At 41.8% G+C, this 27,328-nt stretch overlaps 1 gene segment (V, D, J or C); it reads right to left on the bottom strand.

The window, feature by feature from the left end:
- Positions 1–1,611: 1,611 nt before the first annotated feature.
- The window catches only part of LOC115161856 (T-cell receptor beta-2 chain C region-like), a 75,291-nt gene continuing 49,574 nt past the window's right edge, over positions 1,612–27,328 (bottom strand). Inside the window, 5 exon segments of the C gene segment in view lie at positions 1,612–2,576; positions 3,998–4,104; positions 5,603–5,629; positions 5,784–6,134; positions 12,057–12,097. Of these exon segments, the coding sequence occupies positions 2,553–2,576; positions 3,998–4,104; positions 5,603–5,629; positions 5,784–6,134; positions 12,057–12,097 (550 nt within the window).

Here is a 27,328-nt window from a genome sequence, read left to right on the forward strand (position 1 = left end):
ACTGACTCCCACAGTTGAACATGAGGCGAGGAAAACTGTTTCAGGACTACCAGAGTAACTCCTATAATCTTAACAATATAATGCTCATCTTCATACAAAATATTCAGGTAGAAAATGTAGGAATTACCCTCCTCCTGTAAGTCTATGTCTGTATAACAGATGCAGTAGCCATCTGACATAAAGAAATGCATATGGGTGTCGTAGCTTGCCATGGGCAAATCTCTATCTCTCTGGTTACTGTAGGCCTAAGCTTCTCTTCCTTTAAATAGGCTATATATATATATATATATATATCTTTAAATATTTAAATATAACGGAACAAACTACACACTCTCTTTAAATATACACTACCATTCAAAAGTTTGCGGTCACTTAGAAATGTCCTTGTTTTTGAAAGAAAAGCACATTTCTGTCCATTAAAATAACATCAAATTGATCCGAAATACAGTGTAGACATTGAACGGAACACAGGAGTGATGGTTGCTGATAATGGGCCTCTGTACGCCTATGTAGATATTCCATAAAAAATCAGCCGTTTCCAGCTACAATAGTCATTTACAACATTAACAATGTCTACACTGTATTTCTGATCAATTTGATGTTATTTTAATGGACACATTTTTTTGCTTTTCTTTCAAAAACCAGGACATTTCTAATTGACCCCAAACTGTTGAACGGTAGAGTATATATTAAAATGGTAATACCATAACAGTAGACATTTAAGCCTTTGTATTCAATGCCCTGATACATTTAATGCTCACATCTCTGACGGCTGAACCGTGAGGGAGACAATGATTGTTTTAGGAAAGTATTTCCCCCCCAAAATACAGGCTATACAGTTTATTATATACTACACATAGTAACACAATGAATAGTATTTCTGTCATTTGTTATAGGCTGTTTTTAAGGACATGTAAATGTGGCTCATTTGGCCAATATCCCTCGTTTATTGATAGTGCTGTCTGCGCCAGGTTGGATCTGAATGGATGTCCAGCTTCTCAAATGTCCGTTAAATTACGATCTTCCCTGTCATGTTGTCCGGCACCAAATTTCACTGATGGAAACTCTGAAATGGTTTATTGTTTTTATGAAGATTTTTGAATATTCTCATGAAAATCTGTCGACCAATTAGATGCAAACCTAGAAGCTACAGACACCATAAAACCTCATCATGGTTCACCAGCAGCCCCAAACATCTAGTCTAGTGTCTGATTATGCTGCACATCAGGGTTCACCAGCAGCCCCAAACATCTAGTCTAGTGTCTGATTATGCTGCACATCATGGTTACCCAGCAGCCCCAAACATCTAGTCTAGTGTCTGATTATGCTGCACATCAGGGTTCACCAGCAGCCCCAAACATCTAGTCTAGTGTCTGATTATGCTGCACATCATGGTTACCCAGCAGCCCCAAACATCTAGTCGAGTGTCTGATTATGCTGCACATCATGGTTACCCAGCAGCCCCAAACATCTACAGAATAAGCTACCAGCCAAACAAGCTGGTCAGAATTGTACTTCCCTCATACACATCTGGAGGTTGAGCATTTTCTTTGTCTCTATTTATGTAATTGTAAATGTATTTATGTACAAAAAATAGAGACCACAATGGAATAAGTCCCAGACTTTATTGTGCAATCCCAGTCACTTAAAAAATAATGTGTATATATGTATTTTATTTACATACAATTATAATCAATCAATCCAAACTGTGCAGTGGCCAATTGATGAATGAAAAGAGACATTGTTACAAAACACCAGAAAGTTTAATGACACTAGGAGATTGTCAAGCCAAGCCTCCGATACTGGGTAAGTCTACAAGGTAGGGAGGGATGCATTTCCTGTTTGTTCAAAACACAAACCATGATATCGAAGTGCCAGAAGTTGGTATGCTTTGTTGATTGGTTGTTAAACCTGTCGGTGGAAAATTTGTTGCAAATATTTTATATAAATGTGGCATCAAAATGTTGAAAATCGGATTTCCCCCTAGAATATTTTTAACTGTTGAGAGGTACATTTCAATCTGTCCCTAATTATATACAGTTTATTATTCACAAATTAACATTTAGAAATTGGAAAGCAGAATGTATTCATACATACTATACTGTAATTACTGGAAAAACAAACAAGACATTGGTTTTGAAAGTTAATGGAAAGATTGTTTTGGCTGAATTTATCCAAATATACATTTAAATTGCAAGTTCATGTTTATAGGAGATTCTTAAAAGCACATCTTCACATAGACAGGGTAATAAAGAGATAATGGACACAATAAGCACAATGGACAATACAATTACATGCAGGGGCAAACTGGGACCAGAAACCGGCCCAGGCATTTCTAACACACCTGCCCATGTTTTTCCTTAAAGCCCTCTTTACTAGCCAAATTATTATTATTTTGCTAAAAAAAAAGCCAATTTAGACAGACCCACTGGGCTAAAGATGAATCAGTCCATCTGGCATTTGCCAGAATTGCCCATTTGCCAGTCCGTCCTTGATCACATGGAAGAATCAACACTCGTGCAGGACATCCTCCTTGGGCCGCTTGTATTCTGTTAAATCTGTTTCTCTGAGGAGCCCTGCATGTGAAACACAGACACAGAGATACAGGATAAAGACAGTATGGTGTCTGTATGGGGAAACACAGAGATACAGGATAAAGACAGTATGGTGTCTGTATGGGGAAACACAGAGATACAGGATAAAGACAGTATGGTGTCTGTATGGGGAAACACAGAGATACAGGATAAAGACAGTATGGTGTCTGTATGGGGAAACACAGAGATACAGGATAAAGACAGTATGGTGTCTGTATGGGAAACACAGAGATACAGGATAAAGACAGTATGGTGTCTGTATGGGAAACACAGAGATACAGGATAAAGACAGTATGGTGTCTGTATGGGGAACACAGAGATACAGGATAAAGACAGTACGGTGCCCACAGCAATAGAATCAAGGTTTTATTTATATGATGGTGTCAGGTTAGAACCTTTATTAGCCCATAGCTAGCCTGACCCCAGATCTGTTTAGAATCAAGGTTTTATTTATATGATGGTGCCAGATTAGAACCTTTATTAGCCCATAGCTAGCCTGACCCCAGATCTGTTTGTGCTGTCCTGCGTATCCTGCCTGCCTGTCCTGTGATATCCCACTGGGCACAAACTGATTGAATCAACGTTGTTTCAACGCAATTTGTCAACGTTTTGTGATGTGGAATCTACGTGGAACATACATTGTTTGGGGATGGGGGGTGAAATTTAAATCACAGGATTGTGTCATTATGGTAAACTAATTTCAACATAAACAAAATATGTAGAATTTTGATAGTTTTAAAACAATATCAGATATTCAAGATTATGGCCACTATCAGAAAGAAAAACATTAGGCAGGGCAGCACCTCCAACTGGAGAGTTAATCTGTCTTCCATCCAAGGTTTTAACATGGATCACTTGTACCATGTACTATAATGTAACTCTCAACTGCAATCCAGGTCATTTGGTTCTGCTATTAGACGAAGCAGAGTGATTACACATTCATCCGTTCTATAAATGATAAAATATCTGACACTGTATCCCCATTTTAACTTTGTTGTGCTTTTCAATAGTTGAAAGAGCAATGACAGACATTTGGTTGACAACTAAACCAAAAATCAGACATTGTTTTTTCCATTTAAACTTGGTTGTGCTTTTAGATGGTTGAAATCATGGTGACAACACATTGGAAATTCAACTAACTTTGGGCTGTCTTTTTTGATTGGGTGTATATAAATTGTAATCTCATTGATCAACGTCTAAACCAAATATTTCCCAATTTATCCTCGTTGAAATGATATGGTGTGCCCAGTTTGGATCTGTTTGTGCGGTCACTGTCACCCTGACCGTAGGAGTTGGCAAGACAGTACAAACCTGATCAGGGACTCCTCTAGCACAAGGCATAGATAGAAGAGGAGAGAGGTGGCTGTGTGATGAACCTTTATCAATAGTTGTAGTGAACTCACCTGGAACTTCCAAATCATAACCATGACGACCAGGCCGTAGAAGGTACTCTTAGCGATGAAGATGCTGTAGGCCAGCTTGGCAGTCCGGGTGCTCTTCACATAGTAATCTGCAAGGACAATAATACATTCAAATGACCTTGATTAAGGTGGTATCAGATGATGTTGTTAGCAGATCGTCCATTGAGAAAAATACAGCGCAACCAATGATCGAGGCCAGTGTTTATTGGTCCTGGGGATATAACCAATGATCTAGGCCAGTGTTTCTGGGTCCTGGGGATATAACCAATGATCTAGGCCAGTGTTCCTTGGTCTTGGGGATATAACCAATGATCTAGGCCAGTGTTCCTTGGTCCTGGGGATATAACCAATGATCGAGGCCAGTGTTTCTTGGTCCTGGGGATATAACCAATGATCGAGGCCAGTGTTTCTTGGTCCTGGGGATATAACCAATGATCTAGGCCCTGAGGATATAACCAATGATCTAGGCCAGTGTTTCTGGGTCCTGGGGATATAACCAATGATCTAGGCCAGTGTTTCTTGGTCCTGGGGATATAACCAATGATCGAGGCCAGTGTTTCTTGGTCCTGGGGATATAACCAATGATCTAGGCCAGTGTTTCTGGGTCCTGGGGATATAACCAATGATCTAGGCCAGTGTTTCTTGGTCCTGGGGATATAACCAATGATCTAGGCCAGTGTTTCTTGGTCCTGGGGATATAACCAATGATCGAGGCCAGTGTTTATTGGTCCTGGGGATATAACCAATGATCTAGGCCAGTGTTTCTTGGTCCTGGGGATATAACCAATGATCTAGGCCAGTGTTTCTTGGCCCTGAGGATATAACCAATGATCGAGGCCAGTGTTTCTGGGTCCTGGGGATATAACCAATGATCGAGGCCAGTGTTTTTGGGTCCTGGGGATCCAACCAATGATCTAGGCCAGTGTTTATTGGTCCTGTGGATATAACTAATGATCTAGGCCAGTGTTCCTTGGTCCTGGGGATATAACCAATGATCGAGGCCAGTGTTTCTTGGTCCTGGGGATCCAACCAATGATCTAGGCCAGTGTTTATTGGTCCTGGGGATATAACCAATGATCTAGGCCAGAAGCTCATCGTTTTTTCCTTAGAACTGACACACCTGTTTCCGCTAATCAGGCTTGATGATTAGGTAATTAGTGGAATCAGGTGGGTATTTCCAGGGCAAAAACAGAAATATGCACCTCTTTGGGTCCCAAACCCTAACCCCAACCCTAACCCTAACCCTAACCCAGGACCAGGACCAAGACCAGGAAAACCCTGATATACACTGCAGATCATCAGTACAGTATGCAGGTCATCAGTACAGTATGCAGGTCATCAGTACAGTATGCAGGTCAACAGTACAGTATGCAGGTCATCAGTACAGTATGCAGGTCATCAGTACAGTATGCAGGTCATCAGTACAGTATGTGGGTCATCAGTACAGTATGCAGGTCATCAGTACAGTATGCAGGTCATCAGTACAGTATGCAGGTCATCAGTACAGTATGCAGGTCAACAGTACAGTATGCCATGTATTTAGGCATGAAGAGAAATATATCTGTAGTATATAATGGGCACATTTACCTGTCGTTATCTCTCCCCCACTTTGACCTGAAAGAAACAAAGAAGGAGAGTTTTAGATGAGATTATACATCACAGTACCACTTAGACATAGGGGAATGCATTAGAGCCTCACAACTAGTGTACTAGTTCAGTCAAATCTCTTTCTTCTCATAAACACAGACAGTGTTCATTGTTTTATTACCTTGGAGATCTCCACTGATGGTGTGTTTCACATTTATATATCCATTCCCATTGTAAAAGCTGACAATGCAGGTGAATCTGTTGTCTGGGTTTTGCCAGTCTTTGGCTGGGACTCTCAGTCTGCTGGTGATACTGTATAAACTATCTTTATCCCACAAGGCCTTGTTGTCGGTCCCGGCGCCTTCAGTTCTGTTGACATTGTTGACTTGCCAGAAGACCGTGACATGGTCGGGGTAGAAGCGGGTGGCTACACACACCAGGGTCTTCTTCTTCTTGTTGTTTCTATCTTTACACTCCTTAGCCGAGGGTGCTAGGACTTTCACTGTGGGTTCAGTGACTTTGATGTTTGGATCTGCAGGGAGGAAACAGTGGAATGTTTTAACACTCAATCAATGGCTCTGTATGTTGTTGACGTCATACCTGAACCTGAGTGCTTTAAAAAACAGTTAATCACAAAATGAATCAATGAGACAGTTAATCACAAAATGAATCAATGAGACAGTTCATCACAAAATGAATCAATGAGACAGTTCATCAGAAAATGAATCAATGAGACAGTTCATCACAAAATGTGTTAATCACAAAATGTCTGCCAAGTCAAACACATAGAAACGACAGCAGCTTGGAATGAACCATTTTGTTACCTAACTGTACCACCCCTATATAATGTAATCAGTCAAGACTGACTAGAACATAGAGGTTATTATAATAGTATTACAGTAGTATTATTACAGTATTATCACAGTATTATTATTACAGTAGTATTATTACAGTATTATCACAGTATTATTATAGTATTATTATTACAGTATTATTATAGTATTATTATTACAGTAGTACTATTACAGTAGTATTATTACAGTATTATCACGGTATTATTATAGTATTATTATTACAGTAGTATTACAGCATTATTATTACAGTAGTATTACAGTAGTATTATTACAGTAGTATTATTACAGTAGTATTACAGTGTTATTATTACAGTATTATTATTGAAGTAGTATGACAGTATTATTATTACAGTAGTATTAGTATTATTACTACAGTAGGATTACAGCATTATTATTACAGTATTGTTACAGTAGTATTAGTATTATTATTACAGTATTATTATTACAGTAGTATTAGTATTATTATTACAGTAGTATTACAGTACTATTATGAAATTATTATCACTGTATCATTAGTACAGTAGTATTACAGTATTATTATGACAGTATTATGACAGTATTATTATAGTATTATTATTACAGTATTACTACATTATTATTATTTTTACAGCATCATTATTAGAGTACTATTAATACAGCAGTATTGCAATATTATTATAGTATTATTATTACAGTAATATTATTACAGTATTACCACTGTAATATTACAGTAGTATCACAGTATTATTATAGTATTATTATTATAGCAGTATTACAGTATTATTATGATATTATTATTACAGTAATATCACAGTATTATTCTTGCAGCGTTCTTACAGTATTATTATTACTACAGCATTATTGAAGTATTATTATTACTGCAGTATTATCACATTATTATTACTACAGCAGTATTAAAGTATTAGTATTACATTATTATCACAGTATTATTATTACTACAGTATTATTATTGCAGTATTCTTTTTCCCACAGTATTATTCTTACAGTATTATAACAGTATTCTTACAGTATTACTACAGTATTCTTACAGTATTACTACAGTATTCTTACAGTATTCTAACAGTATTACTACAGTATTCTTACAGTATTATAACAGTATTCTTACAGTATTATAACAGTATTACTACAGTATTCTAACAGTATTACTACAGTATTCTTACAGTATTATAACAGTATTCTTACAGTATTATAACAGTATTACTACAGTATTCTTACAGTATTCCTACAGCATTCTAACAGTATTACTACAGTATTCTTACAGTATTATAACAGTATTACCACAGTATTCTTACAGTATTATAACAGTATTCTTACAGTATTATAACAGTATTCTTACAGTATTATAACAGTATTACTACAGTATTCTTACAGTACTGTTACAGTATTCTAACAGTATTAGAGTATTCTTATAGCATTCTAACAGTATTACTACAGTATTCTTACAGTATTATAACAGTATTCTTACAGTATTATAACAGTATTCTTACAGTATTATAACAGTATTACTACAGTATTCTTACTTATAACAGTATTACTATAGTATTCTTACTGTATTATAACAGTATTACTACAGTATTCTTACAGTATTACTACAGTATTCTTACAGTATTCTAACAGTATTACAGTATTATAACAGTATTACTACAGTATTCTTACAGTATTCTAACAGTATTACAGTATTCTAACAGTATTACAGTATTCTTACCCAGAACTGTTAGCTTAGTTCCTTCTCCAAAGTAGGCAGCATAACCACCAGAGCACACCACATACTCACAGACAGAAAACCAAGAGGATTCTAGCTACCCATTGGTGTATTTGCAGTAGTTTGGCTTGTAACAAAGGAAGTAATGCTGTATTTCTAAGCATGTCTATGTCAACAGAGCACAGGGCTAATTCACTTTATCATTAGCTCTTTGTACAGCTTAAATGTTTCCCCCCCTGAATATTTTCATGCTCAACTATGCCAGGAATGCAAAGCAAACAAACTCCTTAATTTAAAAATAAATTCATGATGATGTATTTGCAATATATTTTTTAAGAAAGTTGAAAAGCTGAATCCCTTACCTAGAACAGTGAGTCTGGTACCTGGACCAAACTCTGCCTTATCCGTGTACCACAGAGACATACCATACTCTCCATTACAGACACTGGATTACACCTGACACAGATCTGTTACTTTGCCTGTTCGGAACTATTATGCACTTCCATTCAAACTGATACATCACCACAATATAGACTCATACAAACCAACGCCTGAGGAATCGGAACATTGTTTTATAAACCATAAAGAGATTTTCTCTCCATCTCTTTTTCACACAACGGATTTAAAAAAATACTACAACGTCTCTTTCAGTAACAGATAAACCCATGACGGCATAGATAACAAATGACAGAATCAGTTTTCTCACCTAGAACTGTGAGTTTGGTGCCACTGCCGAAGTATGCCGGGTTAGTGTTCACACTGATACACAGCTACAGAGATAACCCCTCCTCACTACTCAGTACGAGCAGAGTTTAGGTGTAGTCTTTACACCCCAACCTGCTGTCTTTGGTTGTTGGATTTTATGAAATGTAATGACATCACAAAATCATTTCCATATTATGTAGAGATGAAATGATCATTGTTTTGACTGAAGTACCTAAGACTGTGTCTGGTTCTACTGCTAAGGAACCTCTTCTTTGTGGGCAGGGAGCCAGACAGCTTTATACCATGATGACTGGAGCACATAACTAATGCCTTTACTGGGATCCATTTAAATATACTCTCTTACTTTAACACGATTTAGACGTATAGTCAAATTAGATATTATCTAAATTGCCAAATGTTAATTTGTTGGTCTTTGTTATTCCCTCGTGTACATTTGTCAGATAGAGTCCACAACAGTTCATTGTTCATTTTCTTACCTAAAACGGTGAGTTTGGTGCCGGCTCCAAAATATGCCTCCGAGTACGAGCACAGAGACACAAGGCTGTATCTTTACCGTCTCTCTGACTTTGTTTTGACTCAATCTTTGTTAGTCTGTTAAAGTTATTTTAAAACTCTTCACAGGAACTCTGAGACATTCAGCTGGGGGGGGGGGGTAAATCTGACATAGTTTATAACCAAATCAATTATGGTGACTATTTTACTAATGAAATTCAATTGCGTTCCACCTCTCGACCAATCTTTAGGTCACATTCCAATCCATGAACATCAACCACACACTGTAACCTACAGATTGTAACCATAAGATGGAAAGGTGTACAAATTACATGTAGTTTAAAAACAACGTCACATTCAGGTGCAAACGTTATATTATGTTGGTGTAATGTCTCACCTAGAACAGTTAATCTGGTTCCTCCACCGAAGTAAGCCTGGCTGGTACCACCAGCACAGTGGATTTACTCAGCCTGTATATAACCACGTCAGGAGGACTTTTAAAGATACTACCCAGTCGTTCTGTTACAGTACAATTCTCTAATAAACTTTACAACCACATACATTATAACCACATAGCTTACATGTTTTATAACCAACAGATTACTGCACTTTTTCAGTGTAATTTCTCACCTAGAACAGTTAACCTGGTTCCTCCACCGAAGTAAGCCTGGCTGGCACCACCAGCACAGTACAGTGGAACACTGCTATAATATAGCTATATGGGCACGCTGAGCCTGGCTGGCACCACCAGCACAGTACAGTGGAACACTGCTATAATATAGCTATATGGGCACGCTGAGCCTGGCTGGCACCACCAGCACAGTACAGTGGAACACTGCTATAATATAGCTATATGGGCACGCTGAGCCTGGCTGGCACCATTAACAGAGTACAGTGGAACACTGCTATAATATAGCTATATGGGCACACTGAGCCTGGCTGGCACCATTAACACAGTACAGTGGAACACTGCTATGATATAGCTATATGGGCACGCTGAGCCTGGCTGGCACCATTAACACAGTACAGTGGAACACTGCTATAATATAGCTATATGGGCACGCTGAGCCTGGCTGGCACCATTAAAAAGTACAGTGGAACACTGCTATAATATAGCTATATGGGCACGCTGAGCCTGGCTGGCACCACCAGCACAGTACAGTGGAACACTGCTATAATATAGCTATATGGGCACGCTGAGCCTGGCTGGCACCATTAAACAGTACAGTGGAACACTGCTATAATATAGCTATATGGGCACACTGAGCCTGGCTGGCACCATTAACACAGTACAGTGGAACACTGCTATAATATAGCTATATGGGCACGCTGAGCCTGGCTGGCACCACCAGCACAGTACAGTGGAACACTGCTATAATATAGCTATATGGGCACGCTGAGCCTGGCTGGCACCATTAAACAGTACAGTGGAACACTGCTATAATATAGCTATATGGGCACGCTGAGCCTGGCTGGCACCACCAGCACAGTACAGTACAGTGGAATACTGCTATAATATAGTTATATGGGCACGCTGAGCCTGGCTGGCACCATTAACACAGTACAGTGGAATACTGCTATAATATAGCTATATGGGCACGCTGAGCCTGGCTGGCACCATTAACACAGTACAGTGGAATACTGCTATAATATAGCTATATGGGCACGCTGAGCCTGGCTGGCACCACCAGCACAGTACAGTACAGTGGAATACTGCTATAATATAGCTATATGGGCACGCTGAGCCTGGCTGGCACCATTAACACAGTACAGTGGAACACTGCTATAATATAGCTATATGGGCACGCTGAGCCTGGCTGGCACCATTAACACAGTACAGTGGAATACTGCTCTAGTCTAGCAAGTCCTTTTCTCGTCAACTTTAAATCCCGATCGTACATGGCCTTTGATAACTGTATTGTTCAAGACGTCCTACCAATCAACACCAAGTTTTAACCAGTTTACAAGACCGACACAGATGACTCAAACCATACTGTAATACTACAATATCAAATCTCTTCTCACGAGTATGTTGTCTCACTCACATTCACTGTCCATACGCCAAACACAGTGTACAGATTACTTACCGAGAACTGTTAATTTGGTGCCTGATCCAAAATGTGCCTCATAGTTGGCACAGTGTACAGGCTGAACATCAAAAAGCATTGACTGGAGGTGACACTAGTATGAACTAATCTAATGTACTGAATCTATAATCAACTAACTAACTCATCACCAAAACCCCTAGACCACACACAGAGTCCCATTCGTTCCATCATGGTGAATATTCTCTTACCCAGAACGGTCAGTTTGGTCCCTGCTCCAAAGAATGCAGGATCATAGTTGTCACAGTGCCGACATACTGAGCAGTAATGTAACCAACCACTAGCTACTGAACTTGGCATCTAAAATAATACCCTGCTTTTTAATACAAGTCAATGGTTCAAATAAACCATTAGATGAACCAGTACAGTAAGTAAATAGAGGAGAAAGGATTTACCTAAAACAGTGAGTTTGGTTCCATTACCAAAGAAGGCTGGTTGGTTTGAAGTCACAGTGTTTTCACATCAACCGTTTAGTTCAGCTGTATAACGGACACTTTATTATACTATTAAATGGCAATCAAACATCTTCAGGGTTACAGATCTTTATCAATGTCATTCATCTGAAGTGAACTTACCTAAAACAGTGAGTTTGGTTCCATTCCCAAAGTAGGCCTCACTTCCAGTGTCACACCGTTCGCCTCCTCTTCTAAAAATACCTCAGATCTCTTTGTCATTCAGCCTCAAGGGAATATGAACAGAGATACTCAGAGATACTCAGAGATACTCAGAGATACTCAGGGATACTCAGAGATACCCAGAGATTCTCAGAGATACTCAGAGATACTCAGGGATACTCAGAGATACTCAGAGATACTCAGAGATACTCAGGGATACTCAGAGATACTCGGAGATACTCAGAGATACTAAGAGATACGCAGAGATACTCAGAGATACTCAGAGATACTCAGAGATACTCAGAGATGTGCAGGGATACTCAGAGATACTCAGGGATACTCAGAGATACCCAGAGATACTCAGGGATACTCAGAGATACTCAGAGATACTCAGGGATACTTAGAGATACTCAGAGATACTCAGGGATACTCAGGGATACTCAGAGATACTCAGAGATACTCAAAGATACTCAGGGATACTCAGAGATACTCAGGGATACTCAGGGATACTCAGAGATACTCAGAGATACTCAGAGATACTCAGGGATACTCGGAGATACTCAGAGATACTCAGAGATACTCTGAAAATAACTACTGATTTCAGCAATGCGTTTGAGGAGATTTTATGGTCAAACAGGAATCGGATAAACTCCCCTATGTAACTAAATCTGACTTCATAAGTTTTTTGTCTTGTCCAGGAAAATGCTCCCAATAAAGTCGATTTTTATAATCCTGAAGATTGGTTGAAATCTTGTTTTATCCTTCAGTATTATCGAAGCATCTCTCCAGACTCCTCAACAGTCTGTAGTAGTGTGTGAATAGGCCCCAGCCCTCTCCTGTATGGAAGTGAATGGTAGGAGGTTTTTGTACGGCGTCTCTGTGTAAATATATCACCGTGGCCCCCTGTCCCCACAGTGTGAAAGCATCACACAAAAACACTCGTTCTGTTCTTTCTGTTATTTAGTTTCCCTCCCCTGTTCTCTCTCTGTATCTCTCTCACCATCTCAGTCTCTCAGTATCTGTCTGTAGCAGCAGGTGCGTCTTCACGGAGGGCTACTGCAGTTGGAGCCTGTTCTGACCCTATAAATAGAACAACAAATTCAGGATTTTAATAATAAACATTTACATTTGGATATTTTTTTCTATTGATTGATGTAATGAATAACATCAATAAAAAAGACAATGTAAAAAGACAATATCCAAATGTAATGTTTATTATTAATATTATGACATTTTACTGTTGTTACTGGAGTGGGATCCTGGTCCAAACTGACAGCTTCTATTTCCGTCAGCAGTACTAAGAAAAGCAGCAGGGAGGAGAGGAGGGGGAGGAGAGGAGGAGGGGGAGGAAGAGGAGGAGGAGGGGGAGGAGGGAGGAAGAGGAGGAGGAGAGGAGGAGGGGGAGGAAGAGGAGGAGGAGAGGAGAGGGTGGAGAGGAAGAGGAGAGGAGGAGGAGGAGAGGAGGAGGGGGAGGAAGAGGAGGAGGAGGGGGAGGAGGAGGAGGAGAGGGGAGGAGAGGAGGGAAGGACAGGTAAATGTTTTTTATAAATCTAAAAATGTAAATGACAGCTGTCTAAGTCACAGCCCTGTCCCCTCTCCCTCTCCTCTCCCCCTGCCATGCTGCATCATGTGACAGTAACAGCCTATCATAGAGCAGGGCTGACAAGATCCAGTCTAAAACTTGCAGTACCTTGTAACTTGATTCTAATTGCATTTGATCATATATTTATTTATTTATTTTTTATTCAACCTTTATTTAACTGGTAGAAGGTATCTGCTTTAGTGACGGTATCATTATATTGTGGAATGGTTTGCATAAAAGCTATATATGTATTTAGGGATAATCTTAAATGTGTTTCTTTTGTTTTATATCTCAAGCCAATGGAATTGAATTGAATAGGATAGTTTTGACTTCTGATGTGAATTTGTGTAATCCCACAGTTACCCTCCAGAGGTCAGTGTAGGATCATCTCTGAGAAAAGTCTCCCTTTTTAATCGAAGAGCTTCATTTGATATCAAGCGGAGGCTTATATACTAGCAGTGGTGGAAAAAGTACCCAATAGTCATACTTGAGTAAAAGTAAAGATACCTTAATAGAAAATGATTCAAGTAACAATGAAAGTCACCCAGTAAAATACTACTTGAGTATAAGCCTAAAAGTATTTGGTTTAAAATATACTTAAGTATCAAAATTAAAAGTATAAATCATTTGAAATTCCTTATATTAAGCAAACCAGATGGCGCCATTTGATTATGTATTTTATCTAGTTAGCCAGGGGCACACTCCAACACTCAGACAGAATTTACAAATGAAGCATGTGTGTTTAGTGAGTCCGCCAGATCAGAGGCAGTAGGGATGACCAGGAATGTTCTCTTGGTAATTGTGTGAATTAGGCAATTTTCCTGTCCTGCTAAGCATTCCAAAGCATTCCTGTAACAAGTACTTTTGGGTGTCAGGGGAAAATGTATGGAGTAAAAAGTACATTGTTTTCTTTAGGAATGTAGTGAAGTAAAAGTAAAAGTTGCGAAAAATATAAATAGTAAAGTACAGAAACCCCCAGAAAAATGACTTAAGTAGTACTTTAAAGTATTTTTACTTAACTATTTCTTTAAAAGTAGAAGTTCAGCAAAGGACCAACCTAGTAGTAAAGTTACTTGGAAAGATAATCTTTATCTAAACTTATCTTTAAAAGAATGTAGATGTAAATAACTGATTCATAACACAAACAGGAGACAGTCTTTACAGAAAGGCAAACAGGAGACAGTCTTTACAGAAAGGCAAACAGGAGACAGTCTTTACAGAAACACCAACAGGAGACAGTCTTTACAGAAACACAAACAGGAGACAGTCTTTACAGAAAGGCAAACAGGAGACAGTCTTTACAGAAACACAAACAGGAGACAGTCTTTACAGAAACACAAACAGGAGACAGTCTTTACAGAAATACAAACAGGAGACAGTCTTTACAGAAACACAAACAGGAGACAGTCTTTACAGAAACACAAAACACAATATACATAACACAAACGTAACAGTAAAGGCATAAATCCTCAAATACAAACTTGTTTAAACCTAGCTAGCTTGCTATGTGAAAATGTGTGATTAATTAAATGTGTGGTTAATTAAATGTGTAGATAATAATTAAATATGTGGTTAATTAAATGTGTGGTTAATTAAATGTGTGGTTAAATAAATTTGTGGTTAATTAAATGTGTGCTTTATTAAATGTGTGGTTAATTAAATGTGTGGTTAATTAAATGTGTGGTTAATAATTAAATATGTGGTTAATTAAATGTGTGATTAATTAAATGTGTGGTTAATTAAATGTGTGGTTTATTAAATGTGTGGTTAAATAAATGTGTGGTTTATTAAATGTGTGGTTAATTAAATGTGTGGTTAATAATTAAATGTGTGGTCAATTAAATGTGTGATTAAATAAATGTGTGGATAATTAAATGTGTGGTTTAATAAATGTGTGGTTTAATTCAATGTTTGGTTAAATAAATGTGTGGTTTATTAAATATGTGGTTTAATTAAATGTTTGGATAATTAAATGTGTGGTTTATTAAATGTGTGGTCAATTAAATGTGTATTATGAACCCAAACTTCAGGCTGAAGAATCTGAGGATGGATCTGAGGATGGATCTGAGGATGGATCAGAGGATGGATCTGAGGATGGATCTGAGGATGGATCTGAGGATGGATCTGAGGATGGATCTGAGGATGGATCTGAGGATGGATCTGAGGATGGATCTGAGGATGGATCTCTTGGTGTAGATACGGTGTGAGAGACAAGTCGCAAGTGAGTGATTGACAGAGTGACCACAGATTTCTGTTAGCGACAGGCACAACAATAACCTAAACATGTTTTGGTTGTTGGGTTCATGCGGCCCTTTGATCTTTCTAGAAAAGGCCAAGCGACGTCCAGCTGGTGGCTGATCTTAACCAGGTTCTACATGAAGTGGATTCTATTAATGCCCCGGGTGAACCAGGTTGGTGTTGATTACATTCCTTATGGAACCAGCCTGCCTCCTCACACCCGGCAAGAGCGTGAAGTTGGCTCTAAACAATAGTGAGGTGCAGTAGGTTAAGCACGTGGAGTAATGAGTAAGATCCTTTGTTTTCACATGTTAAAGTGATTGCTTTTGATAAAAACGCATTCTGCCTTCCCATATTAAAAGTAGTTAGAAAATTCATTAATGTATTCTATGGAAAAGAGACATATGTTCCTGGACGATGCATCATGCTGCCTTGTTGACAACATGACCGAGCAGTGCAGATGATCTATTTCAGAAGGGCACTCCTCTCTAACCGATTTTGCGGTCATGGCTAGAAGGGATCAAGCTTTTGTCAAATTAATGTAAAAAGTGGATTTTTTGGGGGGGGGCATTTTAGCTAACCCTAACCCTTTTCCTAACCTTAACCTAATTCTCCTAACCCGCTGCGTAAGTTCTCCTAACCTGCTACGAAAAGTGAAATCGGACATTAATTTGACAAAAGCTGGATCCCATCTAGCCTGTACTTGTACACGCCTCAGGTTAATCGAACTCCCTCATCGCTAACCAGAACAAGGTTGGTGGTTGGAAACAGGAGCATTCGGTGACGTTTAAGATGAGAGAGGACTAATTTGTTTTATATGAGCATGGCCTTATTTCTATTACAGGGTATTGGATGACTGTCATTCATATTCCATTGATCCAGGTCAATGTAACATCAATAGGTTAAGGCTTCTACATGATTCTCAAATTGTCTCTATACCCATCATGAGGTTGCTACAACCTAGCCTATGAATGACAGTTTACAACGTAAGCGCACAGGTCAATATGCATTTTTTTGTAATCAATGTGACAGACAGTGACACATTCAAAACCGCCTTGCACACTCTTGCCTGCATCTAGCTGATCTAGGGTGTAATTATTAGTCCAACAGCTGCAAACGAGAGTTTCTATTGGACAAATTCAGGTATGTTTATCCCCGTTTCATTCTGTTTTCTTCCGTTTAAGAAAATGTTTTTTAACGGTATCAGCTGAAAGAATGCACCCCTGATCACACGCAAACACAGTTCTCTTTCAAAGCAGCCACGTACAAACAGCATGATCACTTTACTTATTTTACTTTTATTTTCATTTCATCAATTTGTTTGTAGCAGAATTGCTTCTCGCATAGTGAACCTGCTGCAATCATGCAGTAACGTTACAGTGTACAGTCAGTAAGCAGTTTAGCACTTACACTGGCGGGCCCTATTCATTTGTTCAAAACTGTTCAACTATTGTCTTTCTCTTTGAGTCAACTACTCTCCACATTTTATTCACTGCAGTGCTAGCTAGCTGTAGCTTATGCTTTCAGTACCAGATTCCTTCTCTGATCCTTTGATTGGGTGGGCAACATTTAAGTTCATGCTACAAGAGCTCTGATAGGTTGGAGGATGTCCTTTGGAAGTTGTCGTCATTACTGTGTAAGTCTATGGAAGGGGGGTGAGAACCATGAGCCTCCTAGGTTGTGTATTGAAGTCAATGTACCCAGAGTAGGACGGAAGCTAGCTGTCCTCCGCCTACACCATGGTGCTACCCTACAGAGTGCTGCTGAGGCTACTGTAGACCTTCATTGCAAAACAGTGTGTTTTAATCAATTATTTGGTGACGTGAATAGTTTTATCTAAAAATGATTACTTTTTTACTTTTTTACTGTTTCACAACCATAGGTTATGCTATACAGTGCATATAAGTATGACCCAATGCAATTCTAAAGTCTAATACATTGTGATTTCAACAGATTTTTTTTGGTCAAATTAACTAAATGTTGCCTTTTTTATCACCAGATACTGACTGGTTTTCTGATCCACACCCATACCTTTTTTTAAGGTATCTATGACCAACAGATGCATATCTGTACATAGGACAACAGTCTCTAAGGTGTAGAGTTGAGTACCGGGTGGTAGCCGGCTAGTAACAGTGACTAAAGTTCAGGCAGGATACTGGGCGGAGGCCGGCTAGTGGTGACTATTTAACAGTCTGATGGCCTGAGGACTGGTTCTAGTGAATGTTAGCTTACTTAGATGCAGCAAAGGAGCTTGTGAAAAAGTAATGAAATAATTAACCTGATGGACAAATGTCGCTCCCTCTGGCCTGGCTGTTCACTAAACGTTACAGTCCTCTTTGGCTTGTGGAAGAAGGGGACTGAGTGGCGCAGCTGTCTAAGGCACTGCATCACAGTTCTAGAGGCGTCACTACAGACCCAGGTTCGATCACAGGCTGTATCACAACCGGCCGTGATCGGGAGACTCACAGGGCGGCGCACAATTGGCCCAGCGTCATCCGGGTTAGGGGAGAGTTTGGCCTGGGTAGGCCGTCATTGTAAATAAGGATTTGTTCTTAACTGACTTGCCTAGTTAAATAAAGGTTAAATAAATAAGGTGGTAAGTATACCTCTGTCTGTGTGGGGGCCAATGCTGGGGTGGGCAGGGAGTCAAGCACCCTCAATTTGCTGGCCCCTGTGCACATTCCTGATAGCAGAGGCATTGCTCCTCTGTTGCCATCACCGGTTGGAGAGGAAGCTATGGCCCGCTAGCTAACAACAGTTACCTAGCTACAACACAAACAAATACTATTAAAGCATCCTGTCCTGAATTCAATTGTGAATGTTGTTAAGAATTTAACCAAATATATTGAGCGTCAATGTTGTCAAGCTATAATGTTATATAGCTAGCTAATAACTTGTGCCGCTAGGTACGCTAGCGGTGACGAGTAGTCTGGACAGGAGAACGGTATCACAGCCCAACATAGATAAAATAGATCCCCCACAATGAAGACATGCTACATTTTCACTTTGGCTGAGACTGTATGATCTGTAATCATAATTCTGTCTATCATTTTCTGTTTCTCATTCAACAAAAATGTAATATCTAAATAAATGTTCATGTTTAAATATTAGCCTGTTAGCTCCCATGTAACTAGTTAGCGTTCCCTCATGGTTTCTCGAATTTTCAAACGGAAGGACGTGGTCATAATGAATCCTTCCTCTGTGGTTCGGGTGCCTCTGTTGACGACTTCTCTGTGGTTCGGGTGTCACTGTTGTCATGACGTTGGCCTGATGGGGGGAGGTTTATGACCCCCATAAATACCTTTCCCCTTTTTCCTCTCTCTACTCTACCAATGTGACTATTGAAAATCCCTTTGTTAACATGGAGAGTCTGGTGACATCAAAAGATGGGAAACGGAACCATATTTCGGTAATCCAACCAGATGAAAATATGCGTTGGTACTTAATGAATATGATGTCAGATCAGTTGTTGTCTGAGACATTACTACTAATGACAGGATGACATAAACTGTATCTGGGAAAGTCTACACATTATAGTTATCAGATTCACATGGAATTGTTGTGCAATTTAAATGTTTAAAAATGAAACTATTTGTGAAAAGATGAAATGTAATTTTTATCTTCTTAATGAGGTTTGTCAGAAGAACACCACTCTGCTCACTCAGAGGCCCCGCCCATGTGAACAGACACTGGGTTAAACTATGAAACTCCCAACCCCTTGACGAAAATGTAACTTTCTGATCCGAGGACGTCAGGGCGACGGTCCTACGTTAAAAGGGCTCAGATAATAACCTGTTCCAAGGACGTGTGGACTTGAGGTCACCGCGTTGAAAGGACAAAGACCACCTACAGAACTAAGCCAACCTTAGAGAAGCTAATGAAATTAGCATCGAATTTCAATGTGAAGGTGACAACCTACATGCCGGAAGGATGAATTTCGACTATACCAGCCAGAATATAGCATGGGCATATAGCATGGCAACTTGGTATGAACTTTGAACTCATATTCACTAAAGAAGTGATAGAATAAGGATTAATCCTTTGTCCTAGACTTGGCACTCCGGTACCGCTTGCCATGCGGTAGTAGAGAGAACTGTCTATGACTGGGGTGGCTGGGGTCTTTGACCATTTTTAGGGCCTTCCTCTGACACCGCCTGGTGTAGAGGTCTTGGATGGCAGGCAACTTAGCCCCAGTGATGTACTGGGCCGTACCCACTACCCTCTGTAGTGCCTTGCGGTCAGAGGCCGAGCAGTTGCCGTACCAGGCAGTGATGCAACCAGTCAGGATGATCTCGATGTTGCAGCTGTAGAACCTTTTGAGGATCTCAGGACCCATGCCAAATCTTTTTAGTTTCCTGAGGTGGAATAGGCTTTGTCGTGCCCTCTTCACGACTGTCTTGGTGTGTTTGGACCATTCTAGTTTGTTGTTGATGTGGACACCAAGGAACTTGAAGCTCTCAACCTGCTCCACTACAGCCCCGTCGATGACAATGGGGGCGTGCTCAGTCCTCCTTTTCCTGTAGTCCTCAATAATCTCCTTAGTCTTGGTTACGTGGAGGGATAGATTTTTATTCTGGCACCACCTGGCCAGGTCTCTGACTTCCTCCCTATAGGCTGTCTCGTCATTGTCGGTGATCAGGCCTACCACTGTAGTGTCGTCTGCAAACTTAATGATGGTGTTGGAGTCGTGCCTGGCCATGCAGTCGTGGGTGAACAGGGAGTACAGGAGGGGATTGAGCACGCACCCCTGTGGAGCTCCAGTGTTGAGGATCAGCGTGGCAGATGTGTTGCTACCTACCCTCACCACCTGGGGGCGGCCCGTCAGGAAGTCCAGGATCCAGTTGCAGAGGGAGGTGTTTAGTCCCAGGATCCTTAGCTTAGTGATGAGCTTTGAGGGTGACTATGGTGTTGAACGCTGAGCTGTAGTCAATGAATAGCATTCTCACATAAGTGTCCCTTTTGTCCAGGTGGGAAAGGGCAGTGTGGAGTGCAATAGAGATTGCATCATCTGTGGATCTGTTTGTGGATCTGTGGATCTGTGCAAATTGGAGTGGGTCTAGGGTTTCTGGGATAATGGTGTTGATGTGAGCCATTACCAGCCTTTCAAATCACTTCATGTCTACAGACGTGAGTGTTACGGGTCTGTAGTCATTTAGGCAGGTTGCCTTTGTGTTCTTGGGCCCAGGAACTATGGTGGTCTGCTTGAAACATGTTGGTATTACAGACTCGGTCAGGGACATGTTGAAAATGTCAGTGAAGACACCTGCCAGTTGGTCAGCACATGCCCGGAGCACACGTCCTGGTAATCCGTCTGGCCCCGCAGCCTTGTGTATGTTGACCTGTTTAAAGGTCTTTCTCACTTTGGCTACAGAGAGCGTGATCTCTCGTGCCTGGAACAGCTGATGCTCTCATGCATGCCTCAGTGTTGCTTGCCTCGAAGCGAGCATAGAAGTGATTTAGCTCGTCTGTTAGGCTCTTGTCACTGGGCAGCTCGCGGATGTGTCCCTTTGTAGTCTGTAATAGTTTGCAAGCCCTGCCACATAAGATGAGCGTCAATCTTAGCCCTGCATTGACGCTTTGCCTGTTTGATGGTTCGTCGCAGGGCATAGTGGGATTTCTTGTAAGCTTCCGGGTTAGATTCCCGCACCTTGAAAGCGGCAGCTCTACCCTTTAGCTCAGTGCGAATGTTGCCTGTAATCCATGGCTTCTGGTTGGGGTATGTACTGTGGGGATCACTGTGGGGATGACGTCCTCGATGCACTTATTGATAAAGCCAGTGACTGATGTGGTGTACTCCTCAATGCCATCTGAAGAATCTCGGAACATGTTCCAGTCTGTGATAACAAAACAGTCCTGTAGTTTAGCATCTGCTTCATCAGACCACATAACATATGACTATAGAATCACTGACTAGGGCCAGCAAGTATGAGGTCACAAAACTCGTATCTGAACAGATCAGTTTTCTGATTCAAAAACATTAACAGGAAGATGATTTAGGGCTCTATTCAATCCATAACGCTGAAGCGTTACAGATTCCGCAATCAAAATTTGAAAGGTATATTTTTCCGATCCGATTGAGCCGACTGGTGTGGTTCACTGAATCTCCGATAAAGCGGGAACATGGCTTTTCAATTTCTATTTCCCACACGCCTTGACCCAGAGAATATGTTAGCATCTTCATGTTGTTGTCTCTCTGTCGGTACCAGAACATGTAGTAGTAGCTGCTGTCGTCGTGGTAACACTGTAGAGTGACTGACACATCTCCTTCTCTACACACAGACAGGACAGGAGACTGTTTAACTGTTACACCGCCACAGAAATCTGTGAAGATAAAAAGACATAAAACATTAAAACATCTATGAAGTAGTATCACTTGAAAGTAAGTATCAACCTGAAAGTGATACAAAATTAAAATAATTGCTGTAATTTCAACGATTGCAGGAACAATGATCAGGTTGACTTTGAACACACAGAATATCAGTTTCAACACTGCTGATTTGTGTAGTTTGTCAAGTGTGTAGAGGACAGTTCTTACTGGCAGTGAGGAGGAGAGCCAGAGTCACACACAACAGCTTCATACTGACAGACATCAGAGGACTGAGAGAAAGAGGGACAGTCTGAACGTCTCCTCCGTTCACTCTCCTTTCTTTCTTTCTCTTTCTCTGTCTCTCTCTCTCTCTCTCTCTCTCTCTCTCTCTCTCCCTCTTCTTCCTCCTCCTCCTCTCACCTGTTCATCAGACCAGGAAATGATGTCACCAGGACACCAGGAAGTGATGCTGCTATCAACATTTTTTGCTTTTACCCAAGTCTTCTACTCTCCTCATTCCTCTCTCCTCCTCCTCCTCTCTCTATTCCCCTCCTCCTCCCTCTCTTCCCCTACTCCTTCCTCTCTCCTCCTCATTCCTCTTTTCTCCTCCTCCTTCCTCTCTCCCCATCCTCCTTCCTCTCCTCCTTCCTCTCTACAGGTCCTCCTTCCTCTCCTCCTTCCCCTCTCCTCTCCTCCTTCTCCCTTCCTCCTACCCTCCTCCTTCCTCTAATCACCCTCCTCCTTCCTCTCTCCCCCCCTCCTTCCTCTAATCACCCTCCTCCTTCCTCTAATCACCCTCCTCCTTCCTCTCTTTCCCTCCTCCTTCCTCTCTCCCCCCCCTCCTTCCTCTAATCACCCTCCTCCTTCCTCTAATCACCCCCCTCCTTCCTCTAATCACCCTCCTCCTTCCTCTCTTTCCCTCCTCCTTCTTCTCTCCCCCCTCCTTTCTCTAATCACCCTCCTCCTTCCTCTCCTCCTTCCCCTCTCCTCACCTCCTTCCCCTCTCCTCCTTCCTCTCTTTCCCTCCTCCTTCCTCTAATCACCCTCCTCCTTCCCCTCTCCTCACCTCCTTCCCCTCTCCTCCTTCCTCTCTTTCCCTCCTCCTTCCTCTAATCACCCTCCTCCTTCCCCTCTCCTCCCCTCCTTCTCCCCTCCTCCTTCCTCTCTTTCCCTCCTCCTTCCTCTAATCACCCTCCTCCTTCCTCTAATCACCCTCCTCCTTCCTCTCTTTCCCTCCTCCTTCCTCTAATCACCCTCGTCCTTCCTCTCCTCCTTCCCCTCTCCTCACCTCCTTCTCACCTCCTCCTTCCTCTCTTCCCCACCTCCTTCCTCTAATCACCCTCCTCCTCCCCCTGCTCCTTCCTCTCCTCGCCTCCTTCTCCCCTCCTCAATCCTCTCTCCCCTCCTCCTTCCTCTCTCCCCTCATCTCTCTTCCCCTCCTCCTCTCCCCTCTCCTCTCCTCCTTCTCCCCTCCCCTCTCTTCCCTTCCTCCTCTCCTCTTCCCTCCTCCTTCCTCTCTCCCCTCCTCCTTCCTCTCTCACCTCCTCCTTCCTCTTTTCCCATCCTCCTTCCTCTCTCCCCTCCTCCTCTCCCCCTCCTCCTCTCCCCTCCTCCTTCCTCTCTCTCCCCTTCTCTTTCCTCTCTTCCCCTCCTCCTTCCTCTCTCTCCCCTCCCCCTCCTCTCCTCCTCCTCCTCTCCCCTCCTCCTTCCTCTTTCTCCCCTCCTCCTTCCTCTCTCCCCTCCTCCTTCCTCTCTCCCCCTCCTCCTCTCCCCCTCCTCCTCTCCCCCTCCTCCTCTCCTCTCCCCCTCCTCCTCTCCCCCTCCTCCTTCCCCCTCCACCTTCCTCTCCTCCTGTGCAATTAATCCAATGTATTTATAAAGCCCTTTTTTTTTACATCAGTAGATGTCACAAAGTGCTTATACAGAAACCCAGCCTAAAACCACAAAGCAAGCAATGCAGATGTAGAAACACAGTGGTTAGAAAAAACTCTCTAGAAAGGCTCTGAACCTAGACAGGAAACAGGCTCTGAGGGGTTGGCCAGTCCTCTTCTGGCTGTGCTGGGTGGAGATTATAACAGTACATGGCCATTAAGGCTAGATTATTCTTCAAGATGTTTAAATGTTCATAGATGACCAGTAGGGTCAAATAGTAATCACAGTGGTCGCATAGGGTTCAACAGGTCAGCACGTCAGGAGTAAATGTTGGCTTTTCATAGCCGAGCATTCAGAGATCAATACAACAGGTGTGGTAGAAAGGGGGAGAGAGGGAGAGGGAGCGGTTGAGAGAGAGGGAGATGGAGAGAGAGAGAGAAAGAGAGAGAGGGAGGGCCGAAAACAGCAGGTCCAGGACAACGTAGCACGTCCGGTGAACAGGTCAGGGTTACATAGCACCAGGCAGAACAGCAGAAACTGGAGCAGCAGCACGGCCAGGTGGAATGGAGACAGCCAGGTGTCATCAGGCCAGGTAGTCTTGAGGCATGGTCCTAGGGCTCAGGTCCTCCAGAATGGAAGGGGGTGAGAGCTATTTCTCCAGAGTTGTTCAATAGGTTAAAGTCTGAGCTCTGGTTGGGTCACACAAAAACATTCAGAGACTTGTCCCGAAGACACTCCTGCATTTTCTTTGCTGTGTGATTAGGGTCATTGTCCTGTTGGAAGGTAAACCTTTGCCCCAGTCTGAGGTCCTGAGCGCTCTGGAGCAGGTTTTCATCAAGGATCTTGTACTTTGCTTCGTTCATCTTTCCCTCGATCCTGACTAGTCTCCCAGTCCCTGCCACTGAAAAACATCCCCACAGCATGATGCTGCCACCCCCATGCTTCACCGTAGGGATGGTGCCAGGTTTCTGCCAGAGGTGACACTTGGCATTCAGGCCAAATAGTTCCATTTTGGTTTCATCAGACCAGGGAATCTTGTTTCTCATGGTCTGAGAGTCCTTTAGGTGCCTTTGGCAAACTACAAGCATGCTGTCATGTGCCTTTTACTGAGGAGTGGCTTCCGTCTGGCCACTCTACCATAAATGCCTGATTGGTGAAGTGCTGCAGAGACGGTTCTCAATTTGGAAGGTTCTCTCATCTCCACAGAGGAACTCTGGAGCTCTGTCAGAGTGACCATTGGGTTCTTGGTCACCTTCCAGACCAAGGCCCTCCCCCAAATGCTCAGTTTGGCCGGGCGGCCAGCTCTAGGAAGAGCTTTGGTGGTTGCTAACTTCTTCCGTTTAAGAAGGACGGAGGCCACTGTGTTCTTGGGGACCTTCATTGCTGCAGAAATATTTTGGTACCCTTCCCCAGATCTGTGCCTCGAAACAATCCTGTCTCTGAGCTCTACATAGAATTAGTTCAACCTCATGGCTTGGTTTTTGCTTTGACATGCACTGCCAACTGTGGGACCATATATAGACAGGTGTGTGCCTTTCCAAATCATGTCCAATCAATTTAATTTACAGCAGGTGGACTCCAATCAAGTTGTAGAAACATCACAAGGATGATCAATTGAAACAGGATGCACCTGAGCTCAATTTCGAGTCTCATAGCAAAGGGTTTAAATACTTATGTGAATAAGGTATTTCTGTTTTTGTGCAAAAATTTCTAAAAACCTGTTTTCGCTTTGTATTGTCTGTAGATTGGAGGTAGTTGGAGGTCTCAAAAGGGAAGCTCCGCGTGGGTCGTTTAGGCTTCTCAATGACGCACTTCTCCGGCGCAACTCTCTGGTTGTCCTCACGATGTCAGTGTCCTTTTGGCTTAGTGGTCTGATTCCTCGCCCTTGCTCTGAAAGGGGTCTTCTGAGGACAGACAGCTCTGTAGCTCAGAGCTCACAGCGTAGGAATGAAACAGCGTAGATACCACGATTCGATGGAGAATGGAGGTTAGGTGGTTCGGCTTGAATTCACCCGCTTAGACAGAGCTACTCATCCATAGCTTGGGCAAAAAACGATTTCTTTGTCTTCAACCTTGTGTTTTGTTTTGGGGTTCGTTGACCATTTATACCGTAGCTTCAGCCTGTGGTCAGTTAGTCTGATATGTTAATTCTTCAGTCTCCTGTCTTATACCCTCGGGTCAGAAGTGGGCGTAACCGCCTTTAGGGAAATTCTCTGGGCGTACCAAGTTAAGAGGCTGAAGGTCTAGATTTTACTCCAATCCAAATTAGACAACTAACTTCACATTTCATCTTTACCAAAACATTCTCTTTGATTTGGACATTTTCCACACAACGTACAATATATAAACATCAAGCATATACTGGGAAAACTCTTAAAGGTACAGTGTTCCCGTAATAACATCGTCCTTTAACCTTTGATAACCAGACAAAAATGACATTCATTTTCATATTCCATCTATCATCATGACCACCATTGTGGCTGACGGAAACCATGGTTCCAAAGTCCCTTTATTGCATGTTTAATGTTCTGAGGCCGGTTCTCCATAGTGAGAGGACAAAGGAATTTTGTCTGTTGCCTAAGATTTACCATGGGCGTGAGGGGTCATAAAACCCCCACATCTTCCTATCCCTTGAGATCCCTTCTCCTCTGGTGGGGATGAAATCTCTCTGCAGGATTGTGGTCATTGGTAACCTGAGCCGAGCAGGACAGTGTAACGGTTGACGTCGGATGAAGTGGACCAAGGCGCAGTGGGTTGAGTGCTCATCATTATAATTTATTAAATAAATGTGAACACGGAAAACAAAGACCGACTAACCGCCAGTTTTACAGGCTGAATACTAGCAGTGCAAAATGAACTACCCACAAATCCACAGGTGAAAACACGCAACTAATATATGACTCCCAATCAGGAACAACGACGTACAGCTGTTCCTGATCGGGAGCCAAACAGACCACACAGAAATAAACAAACTAGAAAACCAACCTAGAATACAAAACCCAGCACATACACCAAAACCCCGTAATACATAAATAAAACACCCCTCTACAACACTCATAACCCCCCGAACCACAGAAAACAAATACCCTCTGCCACGTCCTGACCAACCTACAAATACAAATAACCCCTATACTGGTCAGGATGTGACAGACAGTCATGACATTACCTTCACCTGATATACTGATCCTTACCTTCACCTGGTATACTGAACCTTATCCTCACCTGATATACTGA

This window comes from Salmo trutta, chromosome 25 (genome assembly GCF_901001165.1).
Source record: "Salmo trutta chromosome 25, fSalTru1.1, whole genome shotgun sequence".
Classification (NCBI taxonomy): domain Eukaryota; kingdom Metazoa; phylum Chordata; class Actinopteri; order Salmoniformes; family Salmonidae; genus Salmo; species Salmo trutta.